A 27,966-nucleotide genomic window follows, 5' to 3' on the forward strand; every position below is an offset into this window, starting at 1 on the left:
GGTTAGTAGAAATCCAATATCAGCTGAAAATTGGCAAAAGAAAAAATAGCAGAGAAAATAACTCCTTTTTGATTATTTATTTTAGAAATTTTATAATGTTTAGTTTTGTAATGACTTCATAGAATGCTTTTCATTGTGTGTATTGGAGCATGTGTGCATAGGTGTATGTACATACAAGTGTATGTGTGTATTTGAAGGTCAAAGGTCGATGCTGGGCAACATTCATCAGGTGTTTTGCAACAAGGTATCTCACTCTTTTTGGAACTTAATGTGTCAGCTGGCTAGCAGTGGGTACCAGTGACCCCTCTGTCTCTTTCCCTCCAGTTCTGGGTTTACAATTGGATCCCACCATGCCTGGATCTTGTTCTACATGGCTTCTGGTGGTTAAAGTCAGGTTCCTATGCTTGTATGCGAGTTCTTTACTGGCTAGACTATTTCCCTTGCCCCTCAAAGGATCTATTTTCTATGACATTGATGGCATTTAAAGACTGAACCTCAGCACTTAGACCACTTTCATCCAGTTTTCAGAAACTGCTTTTGAACAGATCTGTATTCTTAGCTACTGATTGTTATTTTATTAACATATCAATTAACAAAAATAAAATATGCTTATTTCATTCTTAGATTGTTCTTTATGCTGTATATTTTAATGAAAATACCTTCATTAATAATTGTGCTTGAAAATTTCAACCCTACTTTATAGTTCTATATAAACTTTCTCTAAGTTAATTCCATGTCTCATTTTGACCTTCTTCCCTCCTAACTACTCTAATTTACCCAGCATGGACATATTGTCATGTAGACTTCAGCAGATATTTTTAACCAAAGTGTGTGTAAATATTATTTTCTTTGTAAAATTTCAAAATTTTATGAAAACTAATAAAATATGTCAGCTTTGTCGAAAGTTTTAAATAATATTCAGTAATCAAGATTACTTCTTGTACTTTCCTCATTACAGGTAGATTAGGTAAAGTCCATGGCTTGGTGTTGGTCACATATCACACTCCAGGATCTGTGCTTCACACTACTGCTCATTGCTCACCATTCACCTGTGTCCTCAGTGTTGAGTAGATTGGCTACAGCTCACCTCTGCTACAAATAGTTCTTTGTGACAATTTCTCCGTGAGACATAAGGAACAAAATTACTGAATTTGGGTGTTCCTTAGATGCCCGGGTCTTTTCAGATTCACAAACCAAATATGCTATTTCCCTTGTTTAGGGATAGGGTAGATAAAATGAAGAGAAGGAAGCCTCCCATAAGTTGTATTTGCAAGAAAAAAAAAACAGCATAAAGGGAAAAATCATTTTTTCTAAGCAACCAAGACCAAGTTACATTGGCCTTAGGAATGACAACGTTTGTAATATTTGAAAGTTAGTAGATACAATTTTCTACATTGATGTAGTACAGGATTGCAGTCATATCATTTCAGAAGATATGAAACATTATTTGGCAAAGGTTGACAATCTTTCTTGGGAGACATTAGAGAACATGAATGGAGAGGAACGATGTTACCCTGGTAAGTGGTTTCATAAAATTTCTGTAGTGAGCATTATCATGACCAAAAAGTTATGAGAACTAGTGCCTATAAGTGAAGGAATAATATAAGATTCCTGAAGTGACCAAATACACACACACACACACACACACACACACACACACACACACACACACACATATGACCACTTGCAAAAGACCCTTGCTGCACACAAAACCCAGGAAAACAAGAAGAGGACTAGCTGGGGAAAAGAAGAAGTTTTAGCAGGAGTTGGAGGTGATGACAGAAGTTAATATGGGGAGGGTATGATCACAACATTTTGTGCATGCATGAGAAACTATAAACCTCAACCAAACCAAAGTCAACCAAAGCAAAACAACTAAGACAAAGACAACAAACATTTTAGCCTGATTTAAAAATCTAAATGTAAATATAACAAAGCATGTTCATGTTTTTTATTAAGGAAATAATTTTGCCTAAAGGCTTGAAGATACAAACAGACCAATTTCTTGGACGAAAATGCAGAATTGTGCCATTAATTTATAAATTCTCTGTAGTTCCAGTTACATACTTGAGAAAATTTTATGTTCAACTTGACAACTCTATGTGGAAATTGAATGGAAAATAAGTCGAGGGAACAACTTGTTCTGCCAGACAGCAGAAGTTATTGTGAAACAGTAATTATGAAGACAGCATGGCTTGAGAGTAGAAGAGCATGTTGGTGAAGCTGAGAAAAACAAACTACGCAAGCTTCCAAAGCAAGGGGGCAACCAACAGGCCTACCCAGCTCTGCTGCCTATAAACCACATAACGAGGAGCATGGCACAATAACCTGAAAGGTGCAGTAGCGGCATGCATACTTTGGCAGTAACCACAGCTCTATAATTGGACTTAAGACCCACTCAACAAGAGAGAAATCATGCCTGGTACTGGAAACCTAGTCAGCCACTCAGTGCTAGTGAAGTCATGGCTATTGGAGGAGCACATCTAACCACTACTTTACTAAACCAGTATAATCCCTACCAACCAACAATCTATAAACATTTGTCCTTATACCCACAGATAAGTGTAGTCTTTACCCCTCACCAAGGGCACTTCTACATGCAGCAAGCAGAAGAGACCACTAGAGAAAACCACAACCAATAAAAATGCAGAGCTGTGGAGCCCAGTCCCCGTGGCTACATCTACAAAATATGCCTGTACATAAGGCTCAGGGAATGTTGCAGAAGAGGGGGTGGAAAGCTTACAAAAGCCAGAGGATCAGGGAGTTTTCTGTGAGATTGTGTCTGTTAGCTATATCAATAAAGTCTCACCACCATGACTTTCTAAACATGAGCAACAAGAATGAGACCAATATACATGCCAAAGTGGGCGGGTGAAAAACCCATGAGGCCCCAAGCCTACTCAAAGAACAATAGCCAACTAAGAAATGCGGATAATGGGAGAAATAGTCTTCTCCATGGAAGAGCACCTCAGCACCAATGGTCAGTCTTGAAAATATGCAAGAAGCCGGGCGGTGGTGGCGCACGCCTTTAATTCCAGCACTCGGGAGGCAGAGCCAGGTGGATCTCTGTGAGTTCGAGGCCAGCCTGGACTACCAAGTGAGTTCCAGGAAAGGCACAAAGCTACACAGAGAAACCCTGTCTCGAAAAACCAAAAAAAAAAAAAAAAAAAAGAAAATATGCAAGAAGTTACAGTATAAAGACTGAACAGCCGGGCGGTGGTGCCGCACGCCTTTAATCCCAGCACTCAGGAGGCAGAGCCAGGCGGATCTCTGTAAGCTCAAGGCCAATCTGGGCTACAGAGTGAGTTCCAGGAAAGGCACAAAGTTACACAGAGAAACCTTGTCTCGAAAAACAAAAAACAAACAAACAAACAAACAAAAGACTGAACAGGGTATATTTGGGAATATATATGTATATATAATATGCATATGTAATAACAGCTAATAAAAAAGAGGATTTGGATTTGGAAGAGAGCAAGGAAGGGTATATGGGAGGGTTTGGCGGGAGGAAAGGAAGTACAGAGCCACAAGAGATGTTAAAATACACTGTGGTGCTATAAATGCTTGTGCATATGAAGAAATAATACTGAATTCCAACTTTAAGCTTTACAAAAGTTGTTTCCTAATGTATTATGGATTTAAACACCTACATTTTTTGAGAAAAACAATGTTGACTACTTGTGACTTAGCAATACAGAAAAAGTTTAGATAAATCATAAACCAAAAGTCATGACTGTAGAAAAATTCTGAGGCCATAGAGAGGGTTCACAGGGTAAGAGCACTTACTGTACAGTCCCCAAGTTTAGATCTCAACATCCATGTAAAAATTGGACATGACTGCACCAGTTCCCGTAACCTAAACAGAGATATAAGGATTGCTGGGGCTGCTGGCCCCTAGCCTAGGCCCAGGTTAAATTAGAGACCTCTTTTCAAAGGAATAAGAAGCAAAGACATCCAGCATCTTCCTCTGGTGCACATACACACCCACTCAGACATATCCATACACACCACTAAATAAAAGACTTCTAACATCTACACATAAAATTTAAAAAATGTACCCCTTTTGGAATATTCAACAGTACCAAAAGAAAAAAGATTGCAATTTAGTTATGTGAATTTGTTTTCAAAACACATATAAATATTAAAGGTCCAGTATAGCTTTTATAAATTCATCTAATAGAAAGTTTTATGAAAGTTATGAACAAGACAATTGTAAAAGAAAGAAAAACTAAACATTCAACAGAAATGTGTAAAGATATATAGCTCATCATTAATCAGGTAGTTACATATGAAAACCTGGTTAAAATGTAATTTTATTCATCAATTTAAAGTACCAAGTTTTGGTGAGAAGTGTGAATACACAAGAATGCATATATTTTTATTAGAAAAGTAAATTAGTTGTTATATTGAAGACAGTCAAAATAAACGTATGTTTCTACTGGCCAAATCTCCAGTATAAGGTAAATATTCTAAATAAATTAATGACCACAATCAATGGTTGTTCGTACTCACGTACATTTACATGCATGTTTGTACATGAATGTATACAAACATAGGAATGCCCATAGTCTCAATTATTAAAGAGACGATTAAAGAAAAATCAGCAAGTGAACATCTGTAAATTTTTCCCCATAACCCTGCATTCATCAAGTTTCAGAAATTGTTCTGTACTGAGCTGTCAGGGATGGCAGGCAGAGCTATGGGCAGCTCCATAGGTGCCATGGTGGGTTTGTATAAGAACGTGTCTGTAATGTTGGGTATAGAGCACGCTAAGTTTGCAGCTGCTGTGGGCTTCTCTGGCCCTTTGAAATACCATGAGATAAACAGAGCAGGGTAGCCGGGCGGTGGTGGTGCACGCCTTTAATCCCAGCACTTGGGAGGCAGAGCCAGGTGGATCTCTATGAGCTCAAGGCCAGCCTGGTCTACAGAGTGAGATCCAGGACAGGCACCAAAACTACACAGAGAAACCCTGTCTCGAAAAAACCAAAAACCAAAAACCAAAAACCAAACCAAACCAAACCAAACCAAACCAAAACAAAACCCCCAAAAAACCCAGAGCAGGATACATCTGTGAAAAAATACAACCAGGGCTGCCATAATTACTTTGAATTAAAATAATACATAAGGTTTTGGGTAACAATTTTCTAGAGATCAAGAAATAAGGCACATGAACACACACACACACACACACACACACACACACACACACACACACACTGAGACACTGAGACACTGAACACAATGAGGGTGTTTGATAACCAAATGAATTCTGGGAAGAGAACTGGGATGAGAATACCTGAGTGTTCTAAGCGAGTTAATATTCTGATGAGTCCATACACTTCCAAAGCTTGTTCAGGTGTCCATGGACAAATAGATACACCTGGGCTTGATTCTCACCCACAGCTTCATAGTGATAGAGGACTTGACTCTCTCTGGCTCAGTTTTGACTCCTGTAAAATGGGGTCACAGAATTACTTAAGGCAACATGTTCATTGTTGTGATTAATGAAAGCAAATGTTTGCAAACAAGGTTAGCTTCATCTTACAGGCTGATATGTGGACCCTCAGATTAAAACGAATATATACACTTATGGAAATGTGCCCACATCATATTGCACATCGAGAAAAGAGTCTTGCAGTTTCATATGGACAGCGTGGAATATTCAGAATAAAAATGATTTTGAATACATATATATGTATACAAAATAATACACTTTTACTTCTTTTCTAATTTTCCTTTTTCCCATTTTTGTTACATTTTTCTCATACAATGTGTTTTGATTATATTCTTTCCCCACTTTCCTACCCTCCCAACTTGGTGTTCTTTCCTCTCTCTCAAAACAAAACAAACAAAAGAAAACAAAACAAAAGAAAATCAAACAAATAAAAAAAAGCCAGTAAGGTGAAAAATCTAGACAAAACAAATGAAACAAAAAAATGTACACAGATACACACATACACACATATATCAACAAGAATCCATGGGTCTGTTTCACGTTGGGGAACTATTTCTGGGCCTGGGGCCTGCCCTGGAGTGTGGTTGATATACCCAGTGACATTCCATTGGAGAAAACTGATTTTCCATTTCCTAGGAGGTATCAATTACAAATAGCTTCTTGGTTAGGGGTGGGACTTTGTATCCATTTCCTCCTTTCAATGCTGAAATTTTGTCTGGTTTGAGCCTGTCAAAGTCTTGTTTGCTGTCACACAGTCTTTGAATTCATATGTGTATCAGTCCTGTTGTGTCTGGAAGATGCTGTTTACATTCAGGACAGATAAAAATTTCCGATAATTAATTTAGTCATAGTGGTGGGGGTGGGGGGGGAGAGAGAGAGAGAGAGAGAGAGAGAGAGAGAGAGATATTAAACTGCAAATTCAGTTCTTCATCACTTTCATTCCATGGCTGAAAGAAACTCACCCACGACAGGGTACTGAATGGGTGCTCAATGCTCAGTTATACACATGCAAACAAAACATGAAGTCAGATTCATTCTGTCATTTAGTTATTTGATCCTTTGTTGATTCTCATTCTCCCTGGACAATTCAGTGCAATTCAGTTTCCTCACTCTACTTCCAGGATGGCACCAGGGAGGAAGTGGAACCTTCTGGAACTTAAGCTGAACCCCTTTTCATTTCACTACCTGCTGCAATGATGCACAGAAGATGTTGGAAACCCCACCAGTTTTGCTTTCTTTAAATTGCTTCCAGAAACTCTGTGCTGCAGGCACAGGCTGATTGCCCGTCATCAAGCCCTCTCTGGATGTTTCCTACCCAATAGGGAGTTCATAGTTGGGGGGTAAGGGATCAATGTTCACTCCCTTGAGAAACTGTAGTGCCAGGAGCTGAGATGAAATTGGATAAACAATGTTCTGAAGTTATATGTTGCTGACCAAATTCAAAATTTTTAGAGAGATTAGTTTTTTTTTCTGTTATTTTTCTATGAACCATTAGCTTCTTTTTTGTTGTTGTTCTCCCTTATTATCAAATAAGTATTTGTTATTTCTTGTTACAAATCGGACTAAACTTTTTTTAAACACGTATCTAAGGAATTGTGCTTAGCTTTAAATATAAAGATTTGCTACTGAATTCATAAAAACCTAGGGCTTTCTGAAAAATGGAAAATATGACCCAAATTTAATGGTATTAGAGATACAGCCTTTTGAAGAGAGAGCATCACATTGGCTATCATTTATTTACTTAAACAAAATATTAACCCCTGATTGTTTCTTTCTTTATTTGCTAGAAATTTACTGTAGACATCCCTACATAAAGACACTGTATGTAGACATCCCTACATAGAGAAAATGTTACACTTTACAGAAAATATTTCAGCTAGAAACCTTTGGGATAAGGAACTTTGAATTGCATTTGTTTATAGTGCTGTTATGAAATCCAAGTTAATTGGTCTTCAAGGAACAAACTAACTCTAATGAACTTGTAGCTTTTAGCTTACCTAGCAGCTCTAGAAAAGGGAGTTGTCAAATATGCAGGCTGGTTAGCCTTCAAAAAATGTCTGCCATACTCCAGCTATCCCATGTCCTTTCAAATTAAGGGTAAGAAAATAATGGTAAGAGTGGGACATCAACTATCTGGAAGCACTTTAACATGAAAACAAAGGCTTTCTGCCCTTAGAAATTCTGCACTTAATAGGTGTTGGCTAGACCTTTGAATATGGAGCGAGGAATCCATTTCTCACACTATCCTATACTGAACTTGATTCAGTGCATGTGAAGTAGAGAGATTTTTTTTTCTGGTTCTAAAATTGGCCTTTCTCCCATGGCAACTCTCAACTTCTTGCCTCGGGAAGCATCTCTGAAGCCACAGAGGATGACTTATCAGAGGGAGCATATATGTTTGGATGGTAACAATACCCATAAATCTTCAGCCTCTTTGAGGGAGGTAGAACAAATATCTCAATTCTTTGTCTTGCAGAGCAACACTTTTGAGAAATATTCTTCTTCTTTTTTTTTTTTTGTTTTTCGAGACAGGGTTTCTCTGTGTAGCTTTGCGCCTTTCCTGGAACTCACTTTGTAGACCAGGCTGGCCTCGAACTCACAGAGATCCGCCTGCCTCTGCCTCTTGAGTGCTGGGATTAAAAGTGTGTGCCACCACTGCCCGGCTGAGGAATATTCTTTATTGTCCATTAATGACCCAGGAGAACTGAGTTCCAGTTTCACAGTTTGTAACCAAGACAAATAAATCACTCATGCTTGTATTGATCCTATCTATGTCTCCCTCTTCTTGTAGTTATTTTCTGTGCTTTTGGATTAAAACCTTCAAAAATTCAATAAACTGTACAATTTGAGAGAGTGGTTCACACCCACACACATCCACCCCCCTCACAGTGCCATTTTAGACAGCATCCAAAATTCAGCAATCTCTATAACCACATTTTATTTACACTAATTGGCTACAAACCTTGGGGCCTATATGACCACTCTCAGATTTGTTATATCACACAACTCTTTTGAGCTAAATATTGACATCTCTGTTCTCCATTGACCTGGACCAGCAGGTCATTCTTCATTGACAGGCTCCTGAGAAAGAGGATCAGGAGACCAGAAGACAAGGAGATACAAAAGTTTGTGATCAGGAGGTACTGCATAAGCTATGTATTATGGAAAGCAAGTTTATTAATGAGTCCAGCATCTTATGTATTATTTGTGGGGGAAAATAGCACAAAGTCAGTAGAAAGCTATCATTCGATGGGAGGAAGCCAGAGGGAGGCTAAGTAAGCAATGTTATACAAAGGGAACACAAGGTATCCCATTATCATACAGACTGACCACAGGCCACAGACTGTGGTCAGTCGTATGATAATGGGATACCATGTGTTCCCTTTGGCCTGACAAGTCTAGTCTCTCCAGAGGAAAGTCTCTCCCAGGAACGAAAAGCTTAACTCCTTTGAGGCCCTGACCTTAGACTCAGACTGGGCCTTATCATGTCTGCCTCTGGGCAAAGACACAGAACTAGGTTCCTTTTCTCCTTACATCAAGGTCTCCGAGAAAGCCCTGGATTGGTCTGACTCAAAACTCCACCAATATAATGGCATTAAGAAGTAACATCATTTTGAAATGATCATGATTAGATCATAAGTCACATGATTTGTTTTGTCTGTTCTAAAGCTGTTTGTCTCAACAAAAGTAATTTGTATGTCTTTTGTAAATGAATGATCAAGGACAAATTTTTAGTGCCATCTCTTTCTAGATTATCTTACTTGGGATAGAAGTAGAAAGTGTTTGTGGTGTTACAGTTCATAGGGAAGATTAGTGTAGATTGAAAATAAAGAAGTTGTTAGTGAAAAAAATAAGGGATAAAGTGCCATGGGTAATAATAATGGGAATGTGGGATGGAAGGGATAGTTTGAAATGCAAAACAGTTTAAAAATGAATACATTTATTTCACATTCAGATTTTTTTCAGATAATTTCATTCAGATAATTTGAATAGAATATACAAAAGACCTCATATAGGCAATTATGTATAGAATAAAATAATAAAATTCAATGTTAATATTTTTTATATACAGATAAGAGTTTCCTAGCCATTGAAGTTTTTTTTATTGAAAATAGATTCTTCTTTCATATAATAATTCCTGACCACAGTTTCCTCTTCCTGTACTCTTCCTAGCTCCCCTCCCTTCTCTCCCAAATCCACTCCACTCTGTTTCCCTTCAGAAAACAGCAGGGCTCCAAGAGATAACAGTCAACAGGCCAAAACAAGATACAATAAGACAAGGCAAAATCCCTCATAGTGAGGCTGGACAAGGAAACCCAATAGGAGAAAAAGAGTTTCAAGAGCAGTCAAGAGTCAGAGACACACCTGCTTCCACTGTTAGGAGTCCCACAAAAATGCCAAGCTAACAGCCATAAAATAATATGCAGAGGATATGGTGCAGCTCCATGCAGCCCCCCTTCCCCGCTTACTACTTCAGTCCCTGTGAGACCATGTGAGCCCTGCTTAGTTGATTCAGTGGGCCATGTTCTCCTGGTGTTCTCCATCCCCTCTGACTCCTACAGTCTTTCCTCATCCTGTTCCATAGGGTTTCCTGATCTCTAAAAGGAGGGACCTAATGGAGACCACCAATATAGACTCTCCCCATAGTGTTTAGCTGTGAGTCTCTGCACCTGCTCTAATCTGCTGCTGGAAGAAGCCTCTTTGATGATGATGACCAGACAAGGCATGAATCTATGAGTATAGCAGAATATCATTAGGAATCATTTCATTAATTTTGACAGTCATGTTTTGTTCTATCCTAGGTCTATGGGCTCTCCAGTCTCTAGTTCCTCGCCATCCAGGCAGTGCAAGGCATGGGCTTCCTCTCATGGTGTGGGCCTCAAGTTAAACCAGATATTGCTTGGCCACTCCCACAAGTTCTGCACCACCATTGCTGCAGCACATCTTGCAGGCAGGACAGATTACAGGTCAATGGTTTTGTGGCTAAATTGGTGTCCAGGTTTTTCTTTCTGTAGCCTGCAGAGTACCTTGTCTCACCAAAGAGCCTAGAGTGCAGGGGTGAAGGCTCCATGCAGGCACCAGCTCCATCACTCTACATTTAGTGAGCTGTGTTGATGCTGTCCCCTGCAATGTACCCTCCCCACACTCAGTTTTTAGGGAATGACCCTCTGTTCTAGCATCAGCCTGACTTATTTGGGGATCTCCATGGGACCCCTTTGGCCAACAGCTCGACTAAATGCAACCCTGGCCCACCACTGGAAAGCATTTAAGTATTTAAAAATATTCGAAAGGGTATTTCATGAAGTTTTTTTTAATATATTTGTCAATATCTACTATAATCTCCATAAAGTCCTCTCCTTGTTAGTATGAAACATAAATTTAAATTATGAGTTTCAAATATAAGTTTCAGACTATTCCTTATATTATAAGATCAGATACATTAATGGGGGTGGTTGTCATTTAAGAGCTCACTTCTTCAAATTTCATAATTATTAAAATACAGTTGCACAATTATTCTATTTGATATGTTAATTTTTTATTGTTGTGTATCAAATCTAAAGAACTTTTTCCTTGTCAATTTTATAGCATCTTTTACTTCCTTGTTTCTTAAGCTATAGATCAGAGGGTTCAACATGGGAATCACAATGCCATAAAACACAGAGGCCACTTTCATATTCTCCTCAGAATTGTCAGAATGAGGCTGTAGGTACATGTAAGCAAGGGTCCCATAGAAAATGGTGACTGCTGTCAGATGGGAGGCACACGTGGAGAAGGTTTTCTTCCTTCCTGCTGTGGAGGACATCTTTAGGATGGCAGTCATGATGCATATGTAGGAAAAGATGACAACCAATACAGTGAACATCAGGTTAAATCCCACAAAGATAACAAGAAGCCTGATGTTGGTATCAATGTTGGAGCACGAAAGGCTGATAATTGGGGGAACATCACAAAAAAAGTGATTGATGTGATTTGATTTGCAGTATGACAATGAAAATGTAAATCCTGTGTGTACTGAGGAATTTATTGATCCAATGAGATAGGAACCAGCTACCATCTGGATGCAGACTTTTCGAGACATGACTAAGGGATAATGAAGTGGTTTGCAGATGGCGACATAGCGGTCCACTGCCATAGCTGCCAGGAGATAGCAGTCACAAGTTGCAAAGATTGCATAGACCAGTAATTGTACTACACACCCTCCAAATGAAATGGATTTCTCTTCTACTACAAAGTTTTGCAGCATCTTGGGGGTGATGGCAGATGTGTAACAGATATCAACAAAAGCCAGGTGTTGTAGAAAGAAGTACATGGGAGTCTGAAGTCTGGAGTCAGTGTTGATGAGGAGAATCATCCCAGTGTTACCCACCATGGATGTCACATAGATGACAAGAAACACCATGAAGAGGACACACTGAATATCACCCTGGACCCCAAATCCCATCAGATAGAAGCCCTTGACTTCAGTCTCATTTTCTTGTGTCATTGTCACCGAAAATCTAGAGAAGATCAAGAGGAGGGACAAAGAAGAAAGTCTCAGTGATTTCTTCATATAACAGTTTGTTCTGTTTTGATTCATTTTATTTGAGTTGGCTCTTCCTGACAAGCACTCATAATATTTATCAGCTTCTAAATGATTTTTGGTATCTATGATAAGAATCTACTTTATAAGTCAGTGTGCTTGAGCCACGATTCATTTTAAAATGGAGAATACTTTTTAGAAAAAGTCAAATTATTCCTATTTGCAGATGTGTTCAATACTCAAAAGACCATACAGATTACTAGAAAATCCTTAGATTTAGTAAACCCTTTCAATAAAGTTGCAGGATACAAAATCAACACAAAAATTAGTAGTTTTTTAATATATGCAAACAATGAGCTTACTAAGGAAGAACTTAGGAAAAAAACCATTCACAATAGACTTAAATGCATCTAGGAATAAAGCTCAGCACAGAATTGAAATACTTCTATAATGAAAACTAAGACAGTGTAGGAAGAAACTGAAGAACATGATAGATATAGAATGACCATCCACACTTCTGGATTGGTAGAATTAATTTGTGAAAAGTCCATATTACCAAAGCTAGCTAGAGATTAAATGCAATTCCCATCAAAAGTCTTAATTACATCCTTTACAGAACTAGGAAAAACAAAATTCACATGAAGAGACAAAGGCCAACTATAGTCAAAGCAATCCTAAGCAGAAAGGATATACCTAGTAATATAATCACACTTGACCTCACTGTAAAACTAAAGTGACAAAGATCTGGTACGGCACAAAAACAGAAACATAAAGAGAATCCAGGAAGAAATCCTGCAGCTATGGCCATTTAATTTTTGACAAAGGTGTCAAAACATTCTGTGAAAAAGGTCTATTCAACAAATTGTGTGAGTAAAATTGAATGCCTACCTGTATAAGAATAAAATCAGATTCATATTTTTTGCCCCATACAATATCATATCAAAGTAGATCAAAGAACTTTGTCTGAAATCTCAAATGGTAAAACAGAGAAAAACAGGGAAAATGGTTCAGTGTATAGGCATTCACAAGGAAGTACCCAGAAGACCTGACAACTGAGGCTACATGAAATTAAAAAGCTTCTGCACAGCAAAAGAGACTATTAGCAGAATCAACAGACTGAAATAGAAGAAAATCTTCTTCAGCTGCACCTCAGACAAGGGTATATAAAGACACAGGATAGCTAAAGAACTTAGGAAATTAAACATTAAGACCCCCAAACTTCTAAGGAAAACATATTTTAATAAAGCTAGTGGAAAGTTCTTAGAAGAAATACGAGTGATCAATAAGCACTTTAAAAGAGAGTTAAATATCCCTAGCTATCAGAGAAACACAAATTAAAATGACTGTGAGGTTCCATCTCATTCTAGATAGAATGGTTATTATCAAGAAAAGAAAGACAAAAAATAATGCTGAGGAATGGGGAAAGAGAATCCTTATTCACTGCTTGTGTGAGTGTAACCTAGTAAAAATGTTTTGGAAATCAGTATGGACAGTTCAGAAAACTACAACCAATCAAAATGCAGAGTGTGGAGCCCAGTCTCAATGGATGCATCTACAAAACACTTCTATGCTGAAGGCACAGAGAACATTGCAGAGGAAGAGGCAGCAAGATTGAAAGAGCCAGAAGATCAGGGAGTTTGAGGTGAGACTGTGTCTCCTAGTAACAACAGAAGTGACACCTATAAAGTCTCACCAACATGTTTGTCCAAACAGAAAATGAAAAAAGGATGACACAAATGGGCATGTCAAATTGGATAAGGAAAAGCCCATGAGGCCTCTACACAAAGAGCTACAGGCAACTGAGGAAAGTTGGGAGTGGGAGAGGTTGTCTTCCCTAGGGGAGAGCACACCAAATGGTTGTCCATTGCCAAATGGTCATCCCTGAAAACATTCATATATGTAACAATATATGGACTAAACAGGTTATATTTAGAAATAAATGTATATACATATGTGCTTTCAATAACGAAAAAGAGATCATGAATTTGAAGAGCATATGGGAGGGTTTGGAGGGAGCAAATGGAATGCAGAAATGTTGTAGTTACATTGTCTCAAAATAGAAAAGAAATAGAACTACTCTACGATACATCTACAGAACTCCTGTGTAGCTAGAGTTTTCCTGCCTGGCCCACAGTCAGGACAAATCTCTGTCTACCGCCAGTCCCACAGCTGCTCAGACCCAACCAAGTAAACACAGAGACTTATATTGCTTACAAACTGTATGGCTGTGGCAAGCTTCTTGCTAACTGTTCTTATAGCTTAAATTAATCCATTTCTATAAATCTATACCTTGCCACGTGGCTCGTGGCTTACTGGCGTCTTCACATGCTGCTTGTCATGGCGGCGGCTGGGAATGTCTCCTCCCACCTTCCTGTTCTCTCAATTCTCCTCTCTGTTAGTCCCGTCTATACTTCTTGCCTGGCCACTGGCCAATCAGTATTTTATTTATTGACCAATCAAAGCATTTGACATACAGATCATCCCACAGCACTCCTGAACATACATCTAGAGAACTATTACAGATACACTTACATATCCATGTTTATTGCTGTCATATTCATAATAGCAAGAAAATGAAACCAGCCTAGATGCTCATCAACAGACAAATGTATAATGTAAATTATGGATATATGTAATATGAATATATGCAATGGATATATTGCATAATAATGAATGTATGAAATTTTTATTCTTTAGTAGAAAAAAATTGCAGATAAATGGATAAAACTGGGGAGAAAAGATACAAATAGTATAAAAAAGGAATCTACTTCCCAATATCTCAGGTGACTTTTGAAGGGAGATCTTTTCACAAATACTTGCAAATCTTACACATACACACACACACACACACACACACACACACACACACACAGACAGAGACAGAGACAGAGATACAGAGAGAGAGACACACACAGACATACAGACAAACAGACAGACAGACAGACAGACTTACATTACATAGTGTGATTGGCTGCTATAGCAAGAGGCCATTTCAGAATATGAAGTTACATAATCTATCATAAACAATCTAGAGAAGAAAATTACAGAATTATGTGAGCTTGTGGAAAAAGACATTTGGCAGAATTCAACACTTGGTCATGACTTTAAGAAAAGGGACACCAACCCAGCCACAAAACCTTCAACCCATAACCTGTCCTGACTGCAAGATGTGCTGGGGGCAGTGGTGGCTCAGAGTTTGTGGTGTGGCCAACCAATGACTAATCTAACTTGAGACTCCTGCCATGAGAGGGAACCCATGCCTGACACTACCTGGACGGCCAGAGCCAGAAGCTGGATGGGCAGGAGACCTACGGTAGAACCAAATACAACTGATGAAAAAAGAAAAAATGTCAATGAAATAATTCCTAAGGATTTTTTGCTATGCTCATAGGTGGATTCCTAGCCCAATCATCATCAGAGAGGCTTCCTCTAGCAGCTGATGGGAGCAGATGCAGAGACCCACAACTAAACGTTAAGCAGAGTTCAATGAACCCCACAGAAGGATTGTAGGAGCCAGAAGGGTTAAGGATACCAGAAGAACATGGCCCACAGGATCAACTAAGCAGGGATCATAGGGGCTTGCAGAGACTGAAGTGGCAATTACAGAGCCTGCATGGGGGTCTATGCTAGGTCCTCTGCGTATATTCTGTGGTTGTTTAGGCTTGGGGTTTCTGTGTGACTCCTAACAGTGGGAGTGTGTGTGGGGGTGTCTCTGACTCTTTTGTCTGATCCTAGAACCTTCTTTTCTCCTATTGATTGCCTTATCCAGCTTTGCTATGAGGGTTTGTGTCTAATCTTATTGCATCTTGCTATGCTGTGTTCGGTTGATACCCCCTGGGAGGCCTGATCTTTTCTGAAGGGAAATGAAGGAGCATTGGATCTAGTGGAGAGAAGACGTGTTGGCGGGAACTGGGGGGAGGGGAGGGAAAGGAGGCTTCTGTCGGGATGTGTTGTATGAGAGAAAAATAAAGAAAAAGAAAAAAAGAAAGAAAAAAGAGAAGGTTCAAAGTATTAATAGAAGGAACTTTCTCAGTTCAATGAACATCTATAAATATGAATGCTTGCCTCCTTAGATAAACACATCATCATTGCTGCTATTCCTTATGTTTATGGAAATTCTAGTTAGTAGACCAAAGACTGGAGAAGAATAAAAATCATACATGTTAAAGAGGAATAAATACACCTGTCTGCATTTGCAGGTGACATGAACAATACAGAAGATCCCAAGGAGTCCATAGTCATCTTCTAGAGCTCACAAGTCACTTCAGCAAAACTGCAGAATGCAAGATGACCATAGAGAAAACAACTCTGCATATTAACAAGGGAAGATGGAAGCTGAAACTAAGGTCTCATTTATAGTCATTAAAGTGGAATACTTAAGTATAAATCTAATCATATCTGCATAGGATTAGTGTGATAAAACTCAGAAAACAATGATGAATGAAACCAAAGATCTACATAAGTAAACAAGCTATATGGGTTGAAAATCTCAGCATAATGTGATATTAATCCACTTAAAATTGACACACAATGGGATGTAGTTCCTAATCTGTAAGATTTTTCTCTAGATATAGAATAAGGCTATTGTGTAATTTATGTGAAGGAAAAAAGTTGTTTGACTAAGCAAGACTTCCCAAAGAGTAAAGTAACAAAGAGTAACAAGTCAGCACCCTGTTGTCAAGACTTATCCTGACAGCATACACTGTGATGCTGGTGTATGGGCAGATACGAAGATGAGGAGGAGAGGGATCTCAGGTCTAGTCCATTGAATTTTATAAAAATGCAAAAGTCGTTCAGTAGGATGCTGGAATGCTTGACTGTGTAAGAGTAAAAATGAACTGAATATAAATCTTACATCTTAAATCAAAATTAACTCAAAATAGATCACACATTTAAAGCTAACACTAAAAGCTATGACTTTTTAATAAAATAACAAGACAAAATTTAAAATCATAGAGCCTAGCAGAGAGCTCTTAGACAATATATACAAAGGTTTCATTATGTTATCTAAGATGTAACAATTGAGAAAAATTGGGCAGTATAGGATAATAGGTAAAAATAAGTAAATGAAACCTCATGAAAATTTTAAATTAATTTTTGCTAAATAAAAATGATTGAGAGTATGAAAAGGCACAGTATACAGGAGAAAATATGTTCATAAAATATGTCTGAAAAGAAGATACCTAAGGCACATAAGGAACTCTCAAGAAATATTAAGGGTGTATAATATTCATGGTTTGTAAAGTGATTGGTAGATTCGTTTTCATGTTCATTCATATAGTTTTCCAGACAATACTTAGATTCCAACCATACACATTTTATTACATCACCAGTGATGGAGAACAGCACCTTCCTGGTCTTGTGAGCCAGGCTGGACTCCGCTGCAGGTCCCTTGCATTGCCAGTTCCTTCCCACATTGCAGAGATGTGTAACTGTGGGTGAACAAGGGATTGCTTTGCTTTACTTACATCAGAGTGGCTCCACCTCACTGCCTGCAGCTGGAGCAGGCTGATTGCTGACCAAGGCTCTCTTGAATGTTCTCTCCTCTTTGGGGGAATTTATTGCTGGGGCCCCCGAGGGATCAGTATTGACTCTCTTGAGAATCTGAGGTTTCAAGGGCTGAGGCATCATTGGATAAATAACATTCTCTAGTGATTTTTGACTCTGAGGTGAATTTAAACTTTCTAGAGATGATAACAGTTTCGATGTTATTTCTAAAAAAAAAAATTTCATGCTATTTGTTCCTTGTTTTTTGAAACAAAGTTGAAGTTTTTTTTTATTTTTCTCTCATACATTACATGTTGACCACATTTTCCCTTTCCTCAATTCCTCCTAGTGCCTCCCCAAGCCCCTCCCTGTCTCTCCTAGATCCTCTCATCTTCCATTCTCTCTCTCTCTCTCTCTCTCTCTCTCTCTCTCTCTCTCTCTCTCTCTCTCTCTCTCTCTCTCTCTCTCTCTCTCGGGCAGGCCTTCCAGGGCTATTAATTGAACATGGCTTAACAAGGTACAATAGGCACAAACCCTCATATCAGGGCTGGATGAGGCAACCCAGTAGGAGGAAAAGGGTCACAAGTTCAGGCAAGAGTCAACCCCCCCCCCCCAACACACCCACTGTGAACATAAGAACACCAAGCCAACAACCATAACATATATGTAGAGGACCTAGCCCAGACCCATAAAGGGTCCATGTTTGTTGTTTCAGTCTCTGTGAGGCCCCTGAGCCCTGCTTAGTTGATTGTGGGCCTTATTCTTGTGGTATCCTTGACTGCTCTAGGTCCTAAAACCCTTCATACCCCCTTCTGCAAGGTTCCTCTGGCTCTGCCTAATGTTTGGCTGTGCATTTCTGCATGTGCTGGATGATGCCTCTCTGATGACAATTGGGCTAGGCACTGATCTATGAGTACAGCAGAATATCATTAGGAATGGTTTCATTGACTTTTTTTCTCTTTTGCCCAGCCACAAAACCTTCGACCTACAATCTGTCCTGCCTGAAAGATGTGCTGGGGTAATGGTAGTGCAGAACTTGCAGGAGTGGCCAACCAATGACTGGTCCAACTTGAAGCCTGTGCCCTAAGAGGGAGCCCACACCTGGCACTGACTGGATGGCTAGGAACCAGAGGTAGGACAGCTCAAAGTTGAAGTTTTTTTTTTTTTTGGTTTTTCGAGACAGGGTTTCTCTGTGTAACTTTGCGCCTTTTCCTGGAACTGACTTGGTAGCCCAGGCTGGCCTCGAACTCACAGAGATCCGCCTGGCTCTGCCTCCCGAGTGCTGGGATTAAAGGCGTGCGCCACCACTGCCCGGCCAAAGTTGAAGTTTTTTAAGAGAAAGCTTTTAGCATAGATTTAAATATGGACACTAAGAGAGAGAGCGAGAGCCAGAAATTATTCTTTAACACTGATGACTTTTTTCTTCATTATGAACACCTTTGTGCATCTTTGCCTATGCCAAAGAGCCCATGTTTTGTTGTATATAAAATCCCCATCAATATAATTGGTAAAATAAAAGATGGCCTTCTGTAAAACAGAAAATTTGAATGTATTCTAAACTTGAAGGCATATGACATTCAGTTTGACAAACAGAGATAGTGTTACATTAATCAATTCTGTAGTATCACATTGGTCATTGTCCATTTAAAATTTTATACTTGATTTTTTTCTTCCTTTTCTAAAAAAAAAATCAAATATAAAAACATTCCTATGCAGAGACATTTACTCTACTTTTACTTTACTAAATTAGAATATTTCATGTAACTTTCTGTGGAATGAGACTGTGAGTTTCACCTACCTTGAACTTTGCTATGATTAAACATTTAACTTAATGGCTACAGACAAAGCTTGCCTCAGTGAGTTTGTGGCTCTTTGATTAGTTGAATGAAGAGAAAAAGGCTAATGAATTGACATTCAGCAGTCCTCATTGATGGCTCCAATCCCAATTAGGAATTCGATTGCTCATAGACAATCAATATTGACTTGAATGCAGGGATTTATTTTTCCTTTAAAACAAATGTTTGAGAGTCAAGATTAGTATGCTTGTGATTTCCCTAGTGTTTCTTATACTCTGGTTGCCTCACAATCCAATATGTCTACTGCAGCTCGATAATAACCCACAAAGAGAACAGAGTGACAGCCATATCTGTAACCTGGCCCAAGAGGCAAAAATTTTCCATACCACTCAGCTGTCTTGTACTTAGTGCCATTGGTCTGTGTAACACAGAGCAACAAAATCTCTCTCTTATTTCACACCCCATCAGCACTTGATTTTAGAGTATTTGTAGTTGATAGTTTTGTTTATCCCTTTATATGTCTTTATGTTGTGACACCTCCCTTCTAGCATTGTGAGTTTCTGTCTCTTAAGCTATGGAAGAGGAGTCATCACAATTATGATATAGGTATGGAGATATTAACATCTACAAACTGTCATCCAATGGAAGAGGAGAGCCGATTGAATATCTTGTCCAAATGAGACTCAATGTATACTCCATAGATTACCAGAGTCCCTTGTAGATTTCATCATAACCCAAGTAAGCATTTTCTCCTTTTATATCTTTTTATCTACTCTATTGGCTAGCTAGGAAAATCAGTTTCAAAAGGTCAACAAAACTACACATTATGAAGAAACAGTTTTGACAGAAGTAATTTTTCTTCGTACATCACCTAAAAGGTAGTGGCTTCATTGGACACATTTTTAAAAACCTTTTTTATTGATTCTTTGTGAACTTTATATTATGTACCCCAATCCACTCATCTCCCGTCCTTCCATTTCTGCCTTCTGTCCTTGCAACATGCCCCCCCCTGCAAAGAAAACAAAAAATAAAAATAATAAAAAAAACCCCACAAAAATAGCTCGCTGTGGAAGCTGTGATGTGTCATGGTGTGTTGCCAGTCTGCCCTTTTGCCCAAACAGCTTTCCTTGCAAATGTTCATTAAAATGAGTCAAGTGAGTCATTGGTCCTGTTTAAGGCCTCTGGCTTCTGCTACACTATCAATACTGGATCCTTTGGTTCTACAGGACTGGTCCCTTCACATGCTCCAGCAGTTCTTAGATGGGGTGGATGTTGAGGTGGATGTTGAGGTGGATCAACTCAAAGCCCTGGATCTGTGCCTGGGTGGTAGCTGAGTTGGTCAGCCTACCAGCTCTCCTATGGCCATGCCACCAGGGCCAGCTCTTCCTGCTTTGCCCAGGTGAGGGGTGGAGCCGGCTCTACTGCCTGTGGTAGCTGGCTAGTGGCAGGACAGGCTCACTGGCTCTCAAGCCATCAGAGATAGCTCTTACACTGATTCCAAGTTCATTCAGGATGCTCCAAAATGACTCATATAATATTTCACCGGAATATCTCAAAGTACGTTCGTGTTATGGACCAAATGTTTATGTCTCATCACTCGCCTCAGTACCCATGCTGAAACCCTAACACGGAATGTGCCAATATTAGAAAGTGGAGTTGTTGGGTGTACATGAAGTCAAAAAGTTGGGACCCTAAGTTTCTAAGTTCCACAAGAAAGCTCTATTTCCTTCTCTTCTCTCCCTCTGCTGCTGAAGTTAACATTGGAAGTTGTTAGTCTGCAAGTCAGAATTCAACTCTCACTCAAGCCTGCTCAGGTTGTTGCCCTAACACCAGGCTTTTACTCTACAGATCTTTGAGGAATAATTCCTGTTGCTTAGAAACAAACTAGGCTATAGTAACTTGTTATAGCAGCCCAGACTCTCCAAGACTGAAAATTTTACACAGAGTGAAAGGCATCTGTTTCAAGTGTTTAAAAATAGAAAAGCAGTCTTGGATGTAGGTAGTGAGTAGAGGCTGGGGGAATTTTGAGGTGCTGCGGAAAAGTAAAATGGTTCACACCAGGACTGATGAGACAGAGCGATGGAAAAATTTTTATTCCTTACTGGAGCTTAATTAAGAAACCATATATAATATATTGGCAGAAACATAATAAGTATGATGCTCATGAGGAAGTCTCTCAATGTGAGTTTGAAAGGCAGTTTTTCCATCCCACCCCTAAAATATTCAGAGGGTAGTATATGGGACCAAAGGAGATTATTCCCCAACTTTAGAATAACTCACCTCCAAGATTCAATAGTTTCTTAGGGTCCATTACTCCTTTCTCTCTCTCTCTCTCTCTCTCTCTCTCTCTCTCTCTCTCTCTCTCTCTCTCTCTCTCTCTCTCTCGCAGTAGGAATGTCTTTCTTATCATTGTGTGTGTGTGTGTGTGTGTGTGTGTGTGTGTGTGTGTGTGTATTTCTGTTTCTGTGTAAACCAATGTTGGGTTGTTAACAGAAATATGGATGAAGAATTACCTACAAAAGCAGGGACTACTCAAAGGCAGTTGCATCACCAAAAAGCTCACCAACAGACCAGGTGACAACTCAAGAAAGCCACATCCCTGCAGTTGTCTGCACAACTTGCGTGCAGCTTGTAGATCAAGGAGCCTCTTCTGGGTAGCTTGGATGGTCTAACAGCCCCCTCTAGGCACTTGTGTCTCCTTCTCCCTCCCTGGCAACTGTCATTTTGAAGCACATACTGACCATTGTCTCAGATTCATAGTTGGAAAAGAATTTAGAACAAATAATTTCACAAAACTCGCCTGTATTTTATGTAGATGATATTGAGATAAGTATTTGGACATTAGACTTGTGAGGTTGATATGTAGCAAACACATTGACATTGTTATAATGGAAAGAAGACATTTTGCATGTGAGATGGATATGAATTTTAGGGGAGAAGAGGAATTTTACATCTGTGACTCCTGGAAATTCACTACTCCATAGGGCCATGATTTTTGGAAAGTAAGCACACAATGAACATCAAGTCCTCCTGAATGGATGTAGAGAGCTCACAAGCTTCTTTTTGGTCAAATGAGGACACAATGAGATGTGAATAACCATGACCAGGAAAAACATCCTTACCAGAATCACCTCTGCCACTTGATTTTGGATTCCAGTTTTTGGAACCATGAGAAAGAAAATACTGTTGTTTATAATCCACCCAGTCAATGATATTTTGCTATAGATTGCCAAGTAAAACCACGGTAAACAGTATATAGACAAGCACACTTTTATTATAACCAAAAAGGATGAAAATATGAACCAGATAAAGGAAGAGATGCCTGGAGCAACGCCTCATATTTGTGCAAATATAAAACTTCCTTGTCCTCCGTGATTCTTTGCTCTGTTGAAACCGAATAGAGATAGATGCACAGTATTGTCAATCCAGGGAATTCACCTGTGTCTTTGGCATCCAGAATTTTATTGAGGCTTGGTAGCATGCTGGCAACAAGGATAATCTTTATACACAAGCTGCACAGTTAATATCTCCATCCTTCACTTTCTCTGGAGTTTGAAATTGCTAAAGAATATCTCAAACTCCCATAAGAAACCACTATCCAAAGTCCCAGTCCTCTAAGCAAACAACTCACTCTTGTTAGGCAGGATATTGCAACAATTTAGAGATCACATCCTAGGAGCTGAGGGTACATGCCAGACATTTTAAATTGTAAGTTTAATTCTTCACAACACTTCATCAAGACACATAACCTTGATTAAAATCAAGACCATGTCTTAGGTATGAAAACCGAGACACATATCAGCTGCTTGAGTTACTATCTAATTCTTGTCACATTATTTTCCCCTTAAAATCACAGGTGTTTTTCATGGAGGAATGATAAACACACAAAGCACAGACATTGGTTGTATTTTTCTATAGCAGTGACCATACACATAGAATGATAAACACATTGTCTTTCTGCCTGTGTAGCTATTCTTTTTCTCCTTGTCACTCTTATTCCAGGATATTTGGTACATAATACCATATTTATTCTCTCAGGGTTTAGATTTATAACTTTCTGTTTGTTGTTTGAGAGAGGGTCTCTCTCTGTAGTTCTGGCTGTCCTGGAACTCATTATGTAGACCAGTTTGGCCTCAAACTCTTAAAGATCTGCCTTCCTTTGCTTCCTGAGTGCTGGGATTAAAAGCATGCACCACCACTGCCTGCCTAGATTTATAATTTTTATGAAGTTAACTATAATTGCTGATGACTCCCTTGCAATCCCCCTCTCTGTGAATGTGCATTCATATTTGTTATTCTTCCTTGTTTTAGAGACAAGAATTGATCTGCACATGGCTGAAGAATTTAGGCTGGCTAGCATAAAGTCCCAGAGATCCACTCTCTTGGCCTCCCTAGTGCTGAGATTACAAACTCATTCCACTAAACACAACTTTTCCATGTGAGTTCTGGGATTAAAACTCAGGTTGTTTTTCTTGCAACACATTAACTTTATTGAATGGTCACTCAAGGCCCCCTCTCCAATTCTGAATGAAGACTTGAAGGTCTACAGTAATATCAGGAACTGTTGTTGGATCTCATAAACCATGAGCTGCCATCATGAGTTTGTTGTAGAAGAGGTTTAGGCACTACATATTCTCTCTCAATGGTCATATTCAACTCATTTGTGTGCATGCTTTGTTTATTCATTTAAAGGAAGCTGTATTAGGAGGCAGAAAAGAAGGCTCAATAGATTGGAGCACTGACTGCTCTTCCAGAGGACCTGGTTTTTATTCTCAGCACTGTGTAGTGGGTAGCCATTCCAGCTTTGATATGGAAGTTCCAGCTCCCATTGAGGCTTCGGTAACTGTCACACCTACAAGGCGGGGCTGAGAGAGGACCCTGAAGACCCAAGATTTGGATGGGCCAGTTCTCTTGGTTCCTGGACCCTGGATGCTGGAGGTAGACCGAGCAGAGTTCTCCAGAGAACACCGCCGGACTGCACCACACCTTTCCCAGACCCTGTTACCTATCCCTTCACTTGTAAGTTACCCCACAAAATAAACCTCTCTTTTAACTACATGAAGTGGCCTTAATAATTTCACCAATAGCACTGACATAACAGTTCACAACTATCTACAAGTCCAGTTTGAGGGCATCTGAAGCTCTCTTCTGGTACCAGACATGCAAATAGTGCACAGACATACATTCAGGTCAAAATACTCATACACATAAAGCAGGATGGTTGAGCTTGGGGAGGGACAGAGTGGGAGAGCAATAAAAGAGATATCTTGATAGAGGGAGACATTATGGAGTAAAGAAAAAACCTGGTGCTTGGGAAATTTGGGGGAATCCACAAGGATGACCCCAGATTAGACTACTAGCAATAGTGGTGATGGTACCTGAACTGGCCTACCCTGGTAATCAGATTGGTAAATACCCTAACTGTCACCATAGAGCCTTCATCCAGTAACTAATGGAAGAAGAAGCAGAGATCCACAATCCAGCACCGGGCCGAGCTCCAGGAGTCCAGTTGAAGAGAGAGGAGAGGAATTATAAGAGCAAAGTGAGTCAGGACCATGATGGGGAAATTTACAGAGACAACTGAACCAAGCTCACAGGAACTCACGAACTTTAGAGTGACAGCTGTGAAACCTGCATGGGATCAGACTAGGTCCTCTGCATATGGGAGACAATTGTGTACCTGGGTCTGTTTGATGGGCCCCTGGCAATATGATCAGGATCTATCCCTGGTGCATGAGCTGACGTTCTGGATCCCATTACCTATGGGCGGATACCTTGCTCACCCTTGATGCAGCAAGAAGGGGCTTTGTCCTGCCTCAACTGAATGTAGCAGGATTAGCTGTCTCCCCAGGGGAGAATTTACCCTGTTTGAGGAGGGGATTAGGGTTGGGTGGGTTGGTGGGGAAGGCAGGGGTGGGAGGAAGGGGAGGAGGGATGATAAGGGGATCAGTGGTTGGTATGTAAAAGGAATAAAAAAAATTAAAAAAATAATAAAAAAGAAAAACTAGTAAATTCCTGAAATTTAATAAATATGGAGGGTATAATAATGAGTATTTTGTTTTAACAGAGGTCAAGTGGCTAGTTTTTGAATATGCATCTATGGTTGGTATATAACACAGACTGATCAAGGTGTACTCTGGAAAACAGTTTACTCTGAGTGGCAATCTACTGTTTTACAATGGGTCTTTCCTATATTCCTTCAGACCATTGATGTGAAGTACAATATGGTACTACAGTTTTCCTGCTAACAGTTGCTTTTTGACTTAAAGTGATCCTTGGTTCCACTGGAATTCCTATCAAGTTTCTGTAGCTATTTGTTTAAACAAGAGATCCATATGCCTTTTTGAAATGGATATCTACCAGTAAGTTTTTAGATTAATTCATTTAAAATTATCTCTATTGGAGACAGAAATAGAATATGCTCCCAGTAGTTCCCTTTCCCAGAGACAGAGATAATTATATTAAGAGGATGACTAATGACATAAATAAGTACTCTCAAGTACCAAGGAAGGTAGCAAATGTATAAATATCGAGTAGAGATGATAGCTTGGGTAAAAAGATATTTTGTAAATAGGGAAATTTAGGTTTATTTGCAATAATTTGGACAGAATTAGCAATGGACCCCATTGTAGATAATTTAGAGAACTGTTTAAATGATAGAACTATAATGACTTAATTTCGATAATAACAGTATACAAGGAGGAATTTTGTATGCACTTAAAATATATTTGTAATAATACTTTTTCAGATGTACATTTAATTTTTAGCATTTGAATAATCTCCATGAATTCTTCTCATCAGAAGTTGAGATGTTTCAAATGTCCTAGGATGAAAGAGTCTCTAGACATGATTTCAAAGGTCATTGTTTTCAGTTTCAAAATTACTAAAGGAGCTACAGTGATGGTTTGTGAACATTATAGGTGAATTTCAGCTGCAGTAACATACCTCTACTTTGTAATATGATGTACTGAATTTTAATAATTTAAATCCAATTTAAAGAGCCTTTTCCCTGTGGCTTTTATAGCATCTTTGACTTCTTTGTTTCTCAAGCTATAGATCAGAGGGTTCAACATGGGAATCACAATGCCATAAAACACAGAGGCCACTTTCATATTCTCCTCAGAATTGTCAGAATGAGGCTGTAAGTACATGTAAGCAAGGGTTCCATAGAAAATGGTGACTGCTGTCAGGTGGGAGGCACACGTGGAGAAAGTTTTCTTCCTTCCTGCTGTGGAGGACATCTTTAGGATGGCAGCCATGATGTATATGTAGGAGAGGATAACGACCAACACAGTGAATGTCAGGTTAAATCCAACAAAAATTAAAATTAGCATGAAGTTAGTGTCGTTGTTGTAGCATGAAAGAGTGACAATTGGGGGGATGTCACAGAAAAAGTGATTGATCTTTGACTTGCAGAAGGACAGTGAAAATGTAAACCCTGTGTGTACTGAGGAATTTATTGATCCCATGAGATAAGAACCAGCTACCAACTGAATACAGATTTGCCGAGACATGATTATGGGGTAGCGAAGGGGCTTACAGATTGCCACATAACGGTCCACTGCCATAACAGCGAGGAGGTAACAGTCACTGGTTGCAAATATTGCATAAATAAATAGTTGTATTAAACATCCCTTAAAGGTTATTGATTTATCTTCCACTATGAAGTTCTGCAGCATCTTGGGAGTGATGGCAGAGGTGTAACAGATATCAACAAAAGCCAGATGTTGTAAGAAGAAGTACATGGGGGTCTGAAGTCTGGAATCTGTGTTGATGAGGAGGATCATCCCAGTGTTACCCACCATGGACATCACATAGATGACAAGAAACACCATGAAGAGCACACACTGGATATTATGTTGAACCCCAAATCCTAGAAGATAGAAGTCAGTGACTTCGGTGTCATTTCCTTGTGTCATGGCTATCAAGAGTCTATAGTTGACAAAGAAAAGGAGAGAAATAAGAAAGAAAATATTTCATCAGATTTAAGAAAAATCCTTATTTTTCACTCCATTCTTTACTTTGATATCCATAATAAAAACTCACAAATGGGTTTGTTGCTTTGCATGTATATTTTAGCAACGGATTCATTTAAAGTAATGACTACTTCACAGAAAAGTCAACTTTGAATATACAATTCTAAGAAATACAAATCTCATACTTTTCTATTCTCTGATACATGCATCTATAATTGCATAAGGTAATATACAAATATAATTTTGATCACAAAACCCTATATAATTTTTACACATTTATCTTTTTAGTCTCTTAATTGTGCTTCAAACTCTTGAAATTAGTAATGAAAAAAGTTTTGAGACATTTCTAAGGTCTACACAATTTTGTTGGCTTCATGATGGTTTTGTATTTGTTTGTGCTAAAAGAATCCCCTCATTTTATAAGAGACTGATTTGCATTTCCCATGGCATTGAATGATTTTCTCTTTAGCTATTACCAAGGTTAAGGGAAAACCATGTGCTAACACTTTGATCTACATACATTGGTAGCTTATTTTTAAATCACATTTTTTTTTTTTGTTACAGAAACTTTGCACCTGACTGGGTATAGAGCCAAGGTGCGTTCATATGTGGTCTTTTATACAGTGTAGAACTTCCAATTCAAAGATTCAGTCTTTACAATCTTTCCATTTTAGATTGTAAAGCATTGCTCAAGGTGGAATAGTCTATCATCAGCCTTAGTATGGTAGAAAT

The 27,966-nt window shown here is 39.0% G+C and overlaps 2 protein-coding genes across 2 annotated transcripts; both read right to left on the minus strand.

The window, feature by feature from the left end:
* Window positions 1-10,991: 10,991 nt before the first annotated feature.
* Window positions 10,992-11,939, minus strand: LOC131908188 (putative olfactory receptor 5AK3). The gene has a single exon (XM_059259235.1). The coding sequence runs from the start codon at window positions 11,937-11,939 to the stop codon at window positions 10,992-10,994; it is 948 nt and encodes a 315-aa protein (XP_059115218.1).
* Window positions 11,940-26,232: 14,293 nt separating this feature from the next.
* On the minus strand, window positions 26,233-27,177 carry LOC131908189 (putative olfactory receptor 5AK3). The gene has a single exon (XM_059259236.1). It carries the CDS (start codon window positions 27,175-27,177, stop codon window positions 26,233-26,235), a length of 945 nt encoding a protein of 314 aa, XP_059115219.1.
* Window positions 27,178-27,966: the final 789 nt, after the last annotated feature.

This window comes from Peromyscus eremicus, chromosome 4, assembly GCF_949786415.1.
Source record: "Peromyscus eremicus chromosome 4, PerEre_H2_v1, whole genome shotgun sequence".
In the NCBI taxonomy this organism is placed as follows: domain Eukaryota; kingdom Metazoa; phylum Chordata; class Mammalia; order Rodentia; family Cricetidae; genus Peromyscus; species Peromyscus eremicus.